The sequence below is a fragment of the Chrysemys picta genome, chromosome 8 (assembly GCF_011386835.1).
Source record: "Chrysemys picta bellii isolate R12L10 chromosome 8, ASM1138683v2, whole genome shotgun sequence".
NCBI classification, from domain to species: Eukaryota; Metazoa; Chordata; order Testudines; family Emydidae; genus Chrysemys; species Chrysemys picta.
The window spans coordinates 38,963,072-38,977,113 of NC_088798.1; the positions used below are offsets into that span (position 1 = coordinate 38,963,072).

Below are 14,042 nucleotides of genomic sequence, written 5' to 3' on the forward strand. Positions count from 1 at the left end.
AGAGAACTTTGCATTTGTAAATGTGAGAATTTGTACCAAATCTGGATTCTAAGAGTTGTGTCACGCAGTCATGAAGCAAAAAGATACCAGGTAATCTGTGTGTTCAGTCAGCATGAATAAAGCTTAAGTTTTGAATTTGGAATATCAAATATTTGCAATGAACAACCACATGTCCTCATGAACAACCACAGTGGAGATTCTAGTGGTTCCTACAGGTTCCATTTGGCAATTAGGTTTTGAAACAGTAGCCCATTTCTCTGGGACTTGGGACTCCTAGTCATTAAGTGGAAATGAACAGAGACCAGTAGAAACCAATAAAGACCAGTTGTAGCAAATGGACAGCAGTTAAAGAATCCTAATGGAACGTACAGAATTTCCATTAGAGAATCTGCAGAACAAGAATTTTTCACAAGAATTGGGGTGAAATTCCCCCATGATTCAGAGGGCCCTCTACATGACTTAAGCCCTAGCTGCTGTGCAGGTTGAGTGTGCATGGACTAGCTGGACTGGGGAGTCTGAACAATAGAGCTGGTTGAAAACTTTTTGACCAAACACTTTTTGACCAAAAGGGTTTTTTTGACTGAAGAGCAATTTTCATGAGCAAATTTCCATTTGTGTTTACATTTGGGTAGGTTTTGTGGGGAAACAAAAGCTGTTTTGTTTTTTGTTTTTCCAGTTTTCAACAGCTGAGAACCAAGAATGTTTAAATTTTCCGTTTAACAGAAACCAAAAATATTTTGGCTTTAGTTTTTTGGAAAAAACCTGAAAATCTCAGCCAAAAACATTTTCATTTTCATAGAAATGAAATACATTTTTGACAATCTGTACAGCCCACCCTTTATGTGTACCAGAGATGATCTCCATGACAGCCTCACACAGGCTGGTGTGGAAGATTGTGATGGAGGTGGGTTAGGGCAGGGGCTATGCAGTCTGTATTTACATGGATCCAGTGACCCCAACACTCAGAGTAACTGTATTGAAGAGTTTCCATTGCTTTTCCAGCAGGAGGAGGGAGAAAAAATGGTGGCTGGGCAGCAGTCTTCGTCTTTCATCTATTGGCAAACATGTTTTTTTTCTCAACTCTTTACACCCCATGAGAATTTTATTTTTTTTCCAATTAGTTAGAAAAAAGGCACACTATTATTTCATTCTTTGCGTGCTTACATATTGCACAACAGACACGCTTCGAGACCAAATATACTTTAAGAAGTTAACACATTTGGAAAAAACTGATCTCAATCGGTTTGTTGGAGGTAGAGTTAACAAGTGAAATAGCTTCAAAATAGATCTGGTAAAAAAGCAAATTTTGTAATTTTTTGACAAAAGAACAAATTGTTCATAAAAAAGATTTGTGAGTCCCTCCCCCTCCCCATTTTCCATTTTCTGGTTAAAAGGATTTGAAAAAGGTGTTTATTCTAAACACATTTTGGGGGAACAAAGCCTTTGTGTTTTGTACTGCAGACTTGTGGCTTTCATAATCTGTGATATGCATCATGGTAACGTAAAATAATTCTGTATCATTCCTCATGTTATATAGCATTTTTTTCTTTTATACCATGTCAGTTGCAAAAATAAGTAAATAAATCCTCCACAAAGAACCCCATCCCACCCTCACAATTTTGAAACTGGTAATATTAGTAAAAATCACAGATTTCATGAAAAACTTGCTTTCAAGAGAATCAGTTTTTGACCAGAGGCAGCAATACTATTTCAGTCAATATCTAAATTTTTTGCAAAGTATCTGTTGCAGTTTTTTTAGCCATGCAATATATTTCCCATTTAAAGTAATAGACCAGGAGAGCATCTAATAATGTATATACCTCTCAGTAACAGGAGAGTTCATGCTTAATGTTGTAGTTGGCATTCTCAGGGAAACTATCATGCTGGATATCATGTCATGCCGGACCACTTTGCTGCTGCTTTTTTTGAACTGCTATATGCCCAGACAAGCCTTCCTTCAGTGGCAATGTGCTCCTGTTATTGTAGGTAATGAAGTTGGCAGATCCAGGAAAACCACCTCCCTTCCATCCTTGCTTCTACAGTGACCTCTATTACAGCCAGCCAGAGGAGCAGCTCACACATATAGGAGTGCAGGCTGAGGCAGCAGCCCACATACAGTCCTAAGTATCTCTCCTCTGATCCTGCAGTATTCACATAAGCCTTGAGAGCCTGCCCCCAAAGGAGGAACCCATAGACAGGTCACAGAAAGCAGCATGTAGCTTTCTGCTACAGATAGGGAGAGCTACAAAACATGAGAGGAAAATAACACCCAAAATTAGAGAATGAAAAAATACATCAAAAAGAAAATGATTGGGAGGAAGAAAAGGTAGAAAATGGCAGGAGAGAGAAAATGGGGAAGACAATTGATGATGGCAACAGAGACTGGCACAAGAGGATATAGGCTGATAGTGCTGATTTGCTTGCATGCCCCAAGTGTGTGTGTGTGTGTGTGTGTGTATGTGTGTGTGTGTGCATCTACCAGCCAAAAGTCGGGAACCCGCTGTCATGTGTTTGATAAAATTTTAAATTGACCCATGTTAAAACTGTGATTAAACTTCAATATATTTTATAAAAAATAGTACTTAGTTTACTTTCACGGAAGTGAAGAGATACAATTGCACAATGGTGGTTACAATGGTAGAAATACATATTGTCGATAAACTGCAAGTGAGTTTAAAACATACTGTACAGCACCGCATCAGAAATTGTGTGATGGCAAAATGAATCATATACATTTTTTCAAAGTAAATCAAATCCCTAAAATCTTTCTCTTGGAATAAATAAGAATTATGTGCATTATGCTTCAGATTGCTACCAAAATATTTCCTGATTTTGAGCAATAGACAGATTAAAAAAAGACATAAGGTAAAAAAAGACATTCATGCATTTAAGCCACCATTAGTCTCTGACTCTAATATAAGGCAGATCATAATCTTTTTAAAACTGTCTTTAGCCACTTAAACTCTCTTTAGTGCTTTTCATGACAAGGTCATGGCAGGCCTTGTTTTTTCAAGAGTTAGGATGCTTGTATTTCCAACAGGTCATTTTTGACAGGCTCAGCCATATTTGGAACACATTGCACAGTAGAAAATGCTTTCATTTTTTAATGAAAAAGAACTTAAATAAAAAGAAATCCAGAAGGATGTTTTAGAGTTTATCACAAATGACACTTTTGAAGTGTGCGTGGGGGGGGGGGGGGAGGGGAAGAAGGGGGAGAGACAAGTTTATGTGTCATCTTCAGTCTTAATAATGTGGAAAAGGGTGACATTGAACAGGACCTGATGTCCATTATTCCAGGCATAGAGAGCTCTATCTCTTGCATTGTAGTCAAGCATGGATATATGAAAGTACTGATTATGGAACGGAATGTCTGTATACTCATAAGTGGAGGTTTTCGTGGAATAAGAATAGTAGACCTTGGCTCCTGTTAAATGTGAGTTGGTAACATACAAAGTTCCACAGATCATGAAGGATTCCCCAGCACTTCTCTTTGGATAGCCTGTACTCCAGCTCTTCATCACTTCTAACGTATCCTGGTTTAGCTGGCTGATAACAATGTTGCCTGCATTCTGATTGGTAGCATATACGGCCCACAGCCCAATTTCATCTGCCATCAGGTCAATATCTGAGAAGCCGCCCCAAGTGTAGGGGTACACATTGTGAAAGCCAGCATATTCCAGGCTACGCTGTGCAAGCACCCGTCCTGTGTCAAAGCTGTATTTGATGATTATGTTACTCTGATACTTGTTGAAATAGAGGGAGCCATTGTAGACAACATGATTGGTTCCTGCCCATTTGAATGGAAGATTGTATGTTCTTGATTCAGCCCCACTGACAAAGTCTGTGATTGATTTGTATTCACGGACAATTTTATTGTTAGTATAACTGTCCATGTACCAGACCTGAAAGAAAAATAAAGAATAGGCTGTGAACTACTGAAATAGAATCCTTGGCTGATCATGCTGTATTCTGAGTACATTTTAAAATATGTTCCAGAAATCCTGTGGCATTATAAGTTACTAGACTTGCTCATAAAACCTACAGAAGTGAAGGATGTGTCTGTATATTTATTCTGTTGCAAAGACATTAGTAACACTAGCATTTTGGATCAGAACCTACTTAATAGCCTCTCTGAGGCTGCTTTCACAACAATGTCTGCCAGGGTCAGAGAAGTTTGCTTTGGGAGTGTTCTCATAGCTTGGCCCTCTGGCTCAAGGGGTCATTAGTATTGTTAATGATGTGCCCAGATTTGTGAAAATCCCAAAGATGGAAGGAAAGTTGAGTGTGACTCGAACCTTTGAGTCACACCCAGAATTAGAACTGGTTGGAATTTTTCAGTTGAAACTTTACTTGTTGAAAAATGGCATATTTTCAGGAATGAGAATTTTCCATGAAAATGTGTTTTCTGTTTTTTTTTTTTTTTTGTATCTTACTGATTTTTCCACTTTTTGGTTCCCCATCACCTTTCTCTCCCATTTTATCTTCCACATTTATTACTTTATTTCACTCCACACCTTTTCCCCCTTTTGCCCCTGATAAGGGGGGAGGGAAGAGAAAGTAAAAGAAATAATAAAGAAAAAACAAACAAACAAAAATTTTCTTTTTGCTGAAAATTTGGAAAACTCCCCCCAAAATGAAATTTTGTTGATAATTTTTGTGACACATACTTACCTTATTTCAACTAGCTCTGACTGAAATCAAGCATACCCAAGTGCATTGATTTTTTAGTATTGGCCTTATTAGGTAAAGACCTGGATAAACCACATTGAGGGCCTAACTCTGCAAGCATGTGTTAGTTTACGCATGTAGGAAGCTCATTGACATCAGTGAGATTACCCACATGAGTAAAGTTACTCATAAATAACTGTTTACAGGATTGGGTCCTTAGAAGATGTCCACTGAAGAAACTATAATGAAAAGAAAGAAAATAATGTGTATTTGTATACAGAATACAGACTAGTATGCATCCTCCCCAAAACAAGCAGTTTAAAACTAATGAAAATATGCAATATGGTTGAATTATTTTTTAAGGAGGATGGTTTAACCTTTTTTTTCCTAAAGTACTTCAAAATATAGAATATGAAAATGCAGGGAATACAAGAAATAAATGTTACATGGTAAAATCTCATGTAGGGAAATTATCCCCTTGTAAAAATTAAAAATGCAAATAAAATATCAGAAGAACAGAAAGATATTCAATGCCGCAACATACTCGGTTATTCTTTTCTGATGCTAAAGGATCTGTCATCCAGGCTCCAAATCGGGTTCCAGAGGTCTTGACTGTAATGGGGCCTGTAATTTTCATCAATTTGCCACATGCTGAAATTAGAAAAACAAATGCACTCTTAGGAAAGCCGCAAACAATTTAAACATAACCTGACCATATTCTGACTGATGTCAAAGAGTTGTCTAGAGAACAAGACTAATTGCTATAAACCACAGAATGATTTCAGGATGTACGGAGGCCGGTTGAAAATAGCTCTTCATCCTTAGCGTATGAACATCGGTAGTTTACATTTTTTCCATTGAAAAGGGAGACAGGGATTTTTTAGAAAAGTTATAAAAATGTTTCAGAATCTTTATTATCTTTTGGGTTCAAACAAAATAAGATAAAATATATTAAAATATCTCCCCCACCAGACTCAGAAAAGCCAGAAGCTAGTGTTGCCTCCAAATGGATTTGAGAAATCTATCCCTTCCTTAACAACTTGACACGTCAGAGGAGAAAAGGGAAATAAAAAAATTCTAATGCAGATTCCAGTATTGCATAATCCAAATATGAATAAATTTAAAGATTTTGAATTGACTTTCTTCAAAATTATATTCAATTTACAGCTCAGTGAGGATTACAAAAGAAGCTATGTTTGAGCTCCTGCTGTCGTGGATTGTCTAAGCACTAACAGCTCTATCCTGCAAACGTTACTGGCATTAATGCCTACTAATGTGAGTTAATCCCATTGTTATCAGTCTCCCCAATACCTTGTGCAACTCAAGATTCAGGCAAGTGGAGCGGATTTCATTCTTAGAGAACTGAAAATGGCAGATCTAAAATCCCATCCATATGCCCCAACATCCCTGATTCATCCCTGCTGTCAGTTTATGCGACAATTCACAGTTCGTTATTTTCTCATTTCTCCCCACACAATCCACTCAACTCCATAGCAGCATCTGGAATAATAATCCAAGTTATAATATAATTAACTCCAATATACCATAGATAACAGTTACAGAGATAGACTCGAATGTGTAAAACCACCATAGGTTTACGAGCAAAAAACACCATAAATGAAGAAAGTAAATATGAGAATTATTCTGGAACTGTCACCATATCAATGGACATCTAATCCACCATGCTATCCCTTGTTAGACTGTCTGGGAGGAAATAATGAGAGTCAATTTGATCTTGAGTGCTGACCTTCCTAATAATCCAAAAATCTATATTTTAGGGGACATTAATAACATGCCTATTACCAACAAAGCTCACAGGGAATTTATTCTAAATTTATATGGCCAAAAGACTTACTATCATAGAATGATGTAGATGAATAAGTGACCCAGCAAGTTTGAGAAAAAATGATATTCCAGCTGAATGTAAATATTGAAACATTTCATGATTTAAAAAAAAAAAAGTATTTTAGATATATATAATTCATTCTGATATAACTGCTATTGCACATGACCCAATCTAACCAGAAAAGGTAAGAGACAAATAGAATATATCACTTTAAAATCTAAGGTATATCATTCAAAGGAGCAGGTCACATCATGATTTCATTTTGTAATTTATGTAACAGACAAAGAATGCACTGTATTGTATGTTCCTAATTTCAGCCAGTTATAATGTGGCTATTGCTCAGGTAGTATCTGAGTTATCACCAAAAGGAATTCAATCCCAGGCTAGTGAAATGGGTATAACAAAAATTAACATAATCTAAGTACGTACTGAGGATTTCATGAACAGCACAGGTTGTGTTTTTACTGTTAAGGCCCTCTTCTTAAAAGAGAGCTAATTTATTAGTTAGCTGTTAATGTTGATCCACACAAGCAAGCATCTGTGTATCTCAAACTCAAGTTGCAGGATCTTGTGAAGACATACTGGGATTAAACATGTAGGAGACACCACTTTTTAAAATTCTGTTCTCTCCCCTCCCCTCCAGTTGCTTATAGTATTTAATTAACTATCTCTTCAGGGATTTTTTTTATAAAACTGCTACCAGTGTCACACATAGCCTGAATGCTACCATTCTGGTATGCTTTGCAAATCTCCATTGTGGAGAGTTGACTAATATATCCCAGTCAGGCCAAGTTTTACCCTCATTTAAAATGGCATGTCAGCAAACTCAATTTGTGAAGAATATATATGTGGAGAAGTCAGAAACCATTTGGAAAGTACTAAAACAATTATGATTTGAGACTCAAATTAGCGGAAAACATACAGTGCACTGAAAGAAATTAGAATGAAATTAATCACCACAGCTAATTTACATTTACTTGCTCTTTTTTTAACTAATGGAAAAATACAAACTGAATAATGTAAGAATTTGCTGGATACATCATTAGTATCATTCAAGTATTGTGTTAAAATTAGAATTAAAATACACACTTTCCATTTTAGAAAAATGTAGAGTCCTAAAACAAAGGATATTTTTAGAAGAAAATGGAAAATTTAATTCAGGAAGATACAGAAGTATAAAAAATTATCCCTGAAATTTAGCTCTAGAATTTACAAAATAACGGTTGGACAATTATCTTTCAAAACCCATGGTGGGCTAATCAAAGAAGAAGAAGAGGGATGAATTTAAAAAGAGACAAAACTCTGGTTTCATAAAATCAAATGGGGACAGCCCCTCAAAAAAGAACATGTTGCCTCCACTTTCTCCTCTCTCTCTGTTGCTGTTCCCGGCTTTCCCTTTCCTTTTTATTGGTAACAGAAGCCCCAAAGCTTATCTCTCTGTGCCTGGGGAGCTTGATGAATCATTTTGTGCTATTTAGAACTAACTAAGGCTATCACATCTTATACCCACCACAGCCCATCTCCACTTTAAAGTTAACTTTTGATCTAGTTCCGTAGTTTCTGGTATGGCCCCCAGTGGTGCATTGTGGGTCTGTTGGCTTCCTAACGTAACTGCTCTCATACTAGTGCACAGTGTAGACTGGACTATTCCCCTCTGTGATTTGGAGGGAGACAGGAGGAGCAATCAATGCCCACCTCCAATGACTAATGTCCCCAATCCTCCTACATCCCTTAGAACAAGCTCTCTCAGCACAACCTCTTCCCAGCTGAGACTTTCACTCATGGAGTGCGGTGATATGTGCCTTCAGTCCTGCCCTCCTTTCAAATCTCAACAGATTCCCCCACAGTTGCATGTATGCATGCATCCCTCAGTTTTCATTTGAAAAGTCTGATCACTTTTATCAACAAGATTACTTTGTGTGTGGGAGGTGGTGGTACAGAGTGATAGTGGGCAGGGGAAAAGAGAAAATAAAACTCCCATTTTTGCATAAGGCTGATGCAGGCAAAGGGCTGACAGAATTTTGTTCAAGCACATCAGTATCCAATGTGCACCACTGAGTAATTTGAATTCAGAAGGAATTGTTCAGAATGACAACAGAGGCCCCAAAGCCCATCTCAACTATTTAGAACTACTTAGGGCCACTGCGTAATACCTTCATGGTTGGAAATTACTCTGAGAGTGCCACAAATCAGCTGGCCTGCTAAGTACTGACCATGGGAACAGAGTGAGGCTCTGGCTGACTGATTGGGTAGAGACAAATTGTGAGACCAGAGGAGGAAACTAATTGAGGAAATATAGGTCCCACCTCCTCATTTCACTTCCATGAATCACACAAACACTAAATCATGTGCAATGCCTTTTCGACCAATGGCACATCAGAAGAAAAGAGAATCTGATTAACAGAATGTAAAATAATGAAAAAGTAAGCTGCCCCTCTTCTCTGGGAAATATTGTACCTAGATATCATCATTTTCTCAATGTCTGTTTTGTGGAATCTGATCCTGCAAACACCTTTGCATACATGTAACAAGGGAGCTGTAAAGATTTTGCAGGATTGGACCTTGAGGCAATCTGTATTTGTGTACATTGTAAAGTGCCAAGCACTCTGTGCTAAAACATGGGAAAGGTGCTGCAGAGATGACTTAAATTCCCCGTCTCGAGATGGCGTAGATCAGTGTGTGGATCCCACTGGTCTTCTCTGATTAGAAGTCTAATTGGACCCCATGAAGCCAAAACAGGGGTTTCAGATCCTGTTTTAAGTTAAGTATCAGAGGGGTAGCCGTGTTAGTCTGGATCTGTAAAAAGCAACAGAGAGTCCTGTGGCACCTTTAAGACTAACAGATGTATTGGAGCATAAGCTTTCGTGAGTGAATGCCCACTTCATCAGATGCACGTTTTAAATTAGAAGGTGAACAGATTAAAAAAGGAAATAAAGAGCTGGTAAAAAAACAACATAAAATGGGGAAAATGTCATTGCTCTCCTTCCCTTGAAGTGAAAATAAATTAAAAAAGAAAAGCTCTTGGTTCAACTCATTAGATGCTTTCCGGATAGTCGGTTTCTTGTTTCCTTTGGAAACAAGATAGAAAGTGAATTCTCTAAAAACAGACCTGGAAGGCAGACATGCTGGCAGCAGAGTGGCAAAAGAGGAGATGATGGAATTATCCCCTGCTATGTCCTTTCATCAACTCTGAAATGAATGGCAGACATTAGCAAGTACAATTATATTAGACATTCATGTTAATTGTTTTACGGAAGCTTGGTGTTAGCTGGAAACACCTTGTTACTATCTTTTAGTACAGGATTGTTTGCATTAGAGATTTATTTAGTGCCTGTGTCTATTTGTGATATAGTTGTGAATTCAGAAATATAGCTGGGAAAGATCAGTGAAGCAAAGAAACAATCTGCCACATGAATTTTCTACAACAGTAGTGGTGGCTAAGAAATGTAAACAGCCCACAGATTATTTTTCAGGGCCAAAAGCTCCTTTTTGTTTGTCAGAAGAAAAGTGTGACAATGTAGAAATATCTCTTGTCATGGCATATAACCTTTTGACTATAGTACACCTCAGAAGCAGAAATACCAGATGATACTGAGAAAGGAAGGTCTTGTGTACTTCCAGCCTAGCAAAGAAGAGAAAATTTTGGAACATTCTTGTGAGAGCCTGTTTGATAGATTTGCGGTCTTTTTTCCAGAACAAAGATATCCAGATAGGTTTAGATAACAGCAGATTTTCAGGATGAGATTTTTCTAAAACACTGAGTATTGGTCTAAATCTGCTTCCACTGGAAAAACTTTAATTGATTTTAGTGGAAGCAGCAAGGCCCATGCTGAGCGCATTTGAAAATCCCAATGGTTATCCTAACTGAACAGCCAAACCTTTTAATGTTTGTCCACTAAATGTGATTGTATAAGAAGTACAGTGCACCATCTCATGAGTGTTTGTGGCCTGATTCCCTTCTTGCACTAGTGTTACTCCATGGACTTCAATACAGCTGCTCATGATTTACACTGGTTTAAGAAGCTGATCAGGGTACAGGATGAGGAGCATATACTACCCATGAAGGCGTGTAGAAGCAGATGCACTATCCCTGCATGCTAGGGAATCCTGGAAAGTAGAATGCATTCCGGAACTCTCGGTGGGGTGGTGAGACATTGCCAGCTCTATAAGTCACTAGAACTTGTGGGAGAGGCTGGGAAGACCCAGTGAGCATATGGCTATTTTGAGGTACACATAAGAATGGGTAATCAATGCTAATATAGCCCCACAGTCTCTGTGATGACTAGAGTTTACTCTGAAGATTACAAGTTTTACCATATACCAGAAACCAAAACAACCCCACTATAATGATCATATAAGTAGTTTTTTTTTAACGTAAGGTTAATTTTTAGATGCATCGCTGAAAGAAAATGAGCCGAATAAATTTAGTACAAGGACAGAATGGAAGTTTTCCTGGTTAATTAATAAATATTTACCTATTGAGCGGTGCTAGTACCTAGTTATGAGGTTTTCTCCTTTTTCTGTCTCAAATACAGTCAATCTGGCTTTTATATGCAGATTGTTTCATTTAGTTAGATACTAAACACTGACCTGAATTATTATGGGTAAGAAACAGGGTAGAGGGAAGTGAGTCCACTCCTCAGTGTGTACACGAGCAGTTTTCAGATGTTTTACTTCTTTTGCATCCTTCCTTAGGATAAAATTTGTTATAGGAATACATTGTAAAATGAAGAGCTAGAGACTGAGCTCACCCTTTACTTAGAGTTTATGTATCTATTATCCTACTTAGCCGCAAACCAGGAAATATGGTGGTCTAGTGGCTAAAGCCTGCTACTGGGAGTTGAAACTCCTGGGTTCTATTTCGAGCTCTGTCACTGACTCCTTGTGTAATCTTTGGTGTAGTTACTTACCTTCTTTGTGTTATGGTTTCCTCATCTATAAAATGGGGATAATAATTCTTACCTCCCTCACAGAACGCTGTACAGCTTAGTGTTTGTAAAGCTCCTTAGAATCTACAGAAATGGTGCCATACAAAGAATCGCTATTATCAATACAAGAATCCCTTGCTAATGCTACCATCTCTTTTGCGATCAATATGATGGCATTTCTTTGTTGAATATGCTATTACACTTTCCAGGCCCCAAGCAAAAATATCAATATCAAATTTTGCCTTGACCTTGCTGTATAAGAAAGCTAAAAATGAATCTAGCATATATCTAGTCTAATAGCTTCTTTCATGTTTCATAGGTAACTGTTGTCTGAGAGAATATTGATTTACTAGACTGACCATATTATTTCTAAAAATCTGTCACTACTAAATAGCATTAATGCACAGTAGCTGATTAAATGAAGATGATAAATCATAGGAAAGCAGTGTATTACTAGAGTAAAAATTGTCCATATGTACAGCACATTATATGCAGTACAATAAGGCCTACATTTTCTTGTGTGTATCTGACTTGCATGAGTGCCAGCTGAGGATTTGCACACACAAATGCATGCAAGCACACACACCCTTTTATATGCAGACAACCAAATTTACACGCACAAGTCATGCATATGCTTAACTGCATGCACACTTCTGAAAATATAGGCCACATTTATCAACTGCTGCAAAGTGACATTTTCCTATTATAAGGAGAAGGAACAAGTTTCACTCACCACAATGGCTTTGGAAATCATTAAATTTCAGTGAAAATAAAATGACTGCTCACTGTATGTTAATGAATGTTGCAAGGGTTGCCAATGCAGATGGAAGATTACTTTTAAGTGGCTAAAACTGTATAAATAATGCATAATATAACAGTTATATTACTGGAAAACACCTGCTAGGGAAAAGAAGAGGGAAAACAAGTCATTACACATGCTGGTTAGATAGCTATATTGCAAGACTCAACAATAACTCTGTAATGATTCAAGCCCAAATCCTGGGTGCAGTGTTGCTGTTCTGTCCTACACTGCCATAGGATTCTGGCCCTAAACTAGGGTTACCATTCGTCCGGATTTACCCGGACATGTCCTCCTTTTGTGTGCTAAAAATAGCGTCCGGGGGGAATTTGTAAAGCACTCACAATGTCCGGGATTTCCCCCTCCCCCGGCTGGGAGGGCGGCTGGGAGGGCTGCAGGAAAGTACCGGGCTGGACTCCGGAGCAGCTTCCTCCTCCCACCCCCCCCTCCCTGCATTCTGAGCCGGCCGGCAGCTCCTCCTCCTGCAGCCCGCTCCGGCAACCCTGTGCAGGGCCAGGGACCGGGTTTTGTGTTTTGCAGGGGAGCTCAGCCATGTGTCCGGCTGGCACAGAGCCCAACACCCTGTTCTGAGCAGCAGGGTAAGGGGGGGCAGGAGAAGGGACAGGGAGGTTCTGGAGGGGGCAGTCAAGAAACGGGGGGGGGCTTTTGGAGGGGAGTGGAGAAAGTTTTGGGCAGTCAGGGTACAGGTAGGGGGTAGGGTCCTGGGGGGCAGTTGGGGGGGGGGGGTCTTAGGAAGGGGCAGTTAGGGGACAAGGAACAGGGAGTCTTTGGCTCTCTTAATGGCTCTCCATGCGTCTCTGGACCCTCTCAGCTGTCGGGCTTGGACGGAAACATTGCCTGAGGGTAGTGAGAGAATGGGTTATCGGTGAGGTGGGGGTGGGCGTGAGCCCGGTCAATAGGGGCAACCCCTACCAAGATCTGAGCCTTTTCTCACACGCCCGTTAGAGCTCGACATTATGCTGTTTGGGACCCCTCTTTGAGGAAAGCCTCTGGATTGCAAGTCCAACCGCTACCTCCTCGTGGTGAGAGTCGGTAACTGGCTTGGATAGCCAGGCGGATTGCGGAGGACGAACCCACATCCCACGTTCAGTGGGGTGTGGGACGGGGTTGGGCAGCCCCATATGGTGCCACATGGATGCCCCCCTGGTAAGGGTAGCCTCCCCCAGGTACGGGTTGACTCCCCCTGGTAAGGGTTAGATTCCCCCTGGTAAGGGTAGTCTCCCCCAGGCACGGGTTAGTTTCCCCCTGGAAAGGGTTAGTTTCCCCCAGGTACGGGTTAGTTTCCCCCTGGAAAGGGTTAGTTTCCCCCTGAGAAGGGTAAATCTTTTAGCTATGGAAAAAAGTAATTTATATTTTTATACCGGATTGGCGCTGGACCGGGTTAATAACGCCCCCGCTGTTGGCTTTGATGCCCCGGCTGACAGTGTTAAATATATTAGGGGTGTGATCAGGGTCGCTGGACCAATGGATAAAATGGTGTGGACTATAATGAAGTCTCATGAGAATGAGAGTGAGAATCAAGTCCTCCCAGTGGAGCATGGAGAGGAGGTAGAGGAGAATGTTTGTGATGATCATGGTGAGGAGATTTTATCTATCTTACCGATGGTTTTTACAAGGGACACTTTTAATGATTTAACTATGGACAGTTTTAATCCAGATTTTAAGTATTTAAGTACATTTGATGATCCATATGTTAGGGAATCAAGTACTGATTTTAATAGGGATCGTAATAAGGATCTTAACAGTATTGGTAGTAATATAAATATATTAGAAAGTAGTT

The 14,042-nt window shown here is 39.3% G+C and overlaps 1 protein-coding gene across 5 annotated transcripts in view; it reads right to left on the reverse strand.

Moving 5' to 3' along the window:
• Window positions 1-2,564: 2,564 nt before the first annotated feature.
• The window catches only part of OLFM3 (olfactomedin 3), a 130,844-nt gene continuing 119,366 nt past the window's right edge, over window positions 2,565-14,042 (reverse strand). For 4 of the 5 annotated variants that reach the window (XM_042840638.2, XM_042840639.2, XM_024107330.3 and 1 more), the window contains 2 exons: window positions 5,213-5,319; window positions 2,565-3,902 (listed from right to left, as the gene is read on the reverse strand). In XM_042840638.2, the coding sequence (XP_042696572.1) occupies window positions 3,225-3,902; window positions 5,213-5,319 (785 nt within the window). In that variant the 3' untranslated portion in view covers window positions 2,565-3,224. Of the gene's footprint in view, window positions 3,903-4,671; window positions 4,908-5,212; window positions 5,320-14,042 lie in introns of all 5 variants that reach the window. The other variant, XR_010589711.1, reaches the window with a different exon arrangement.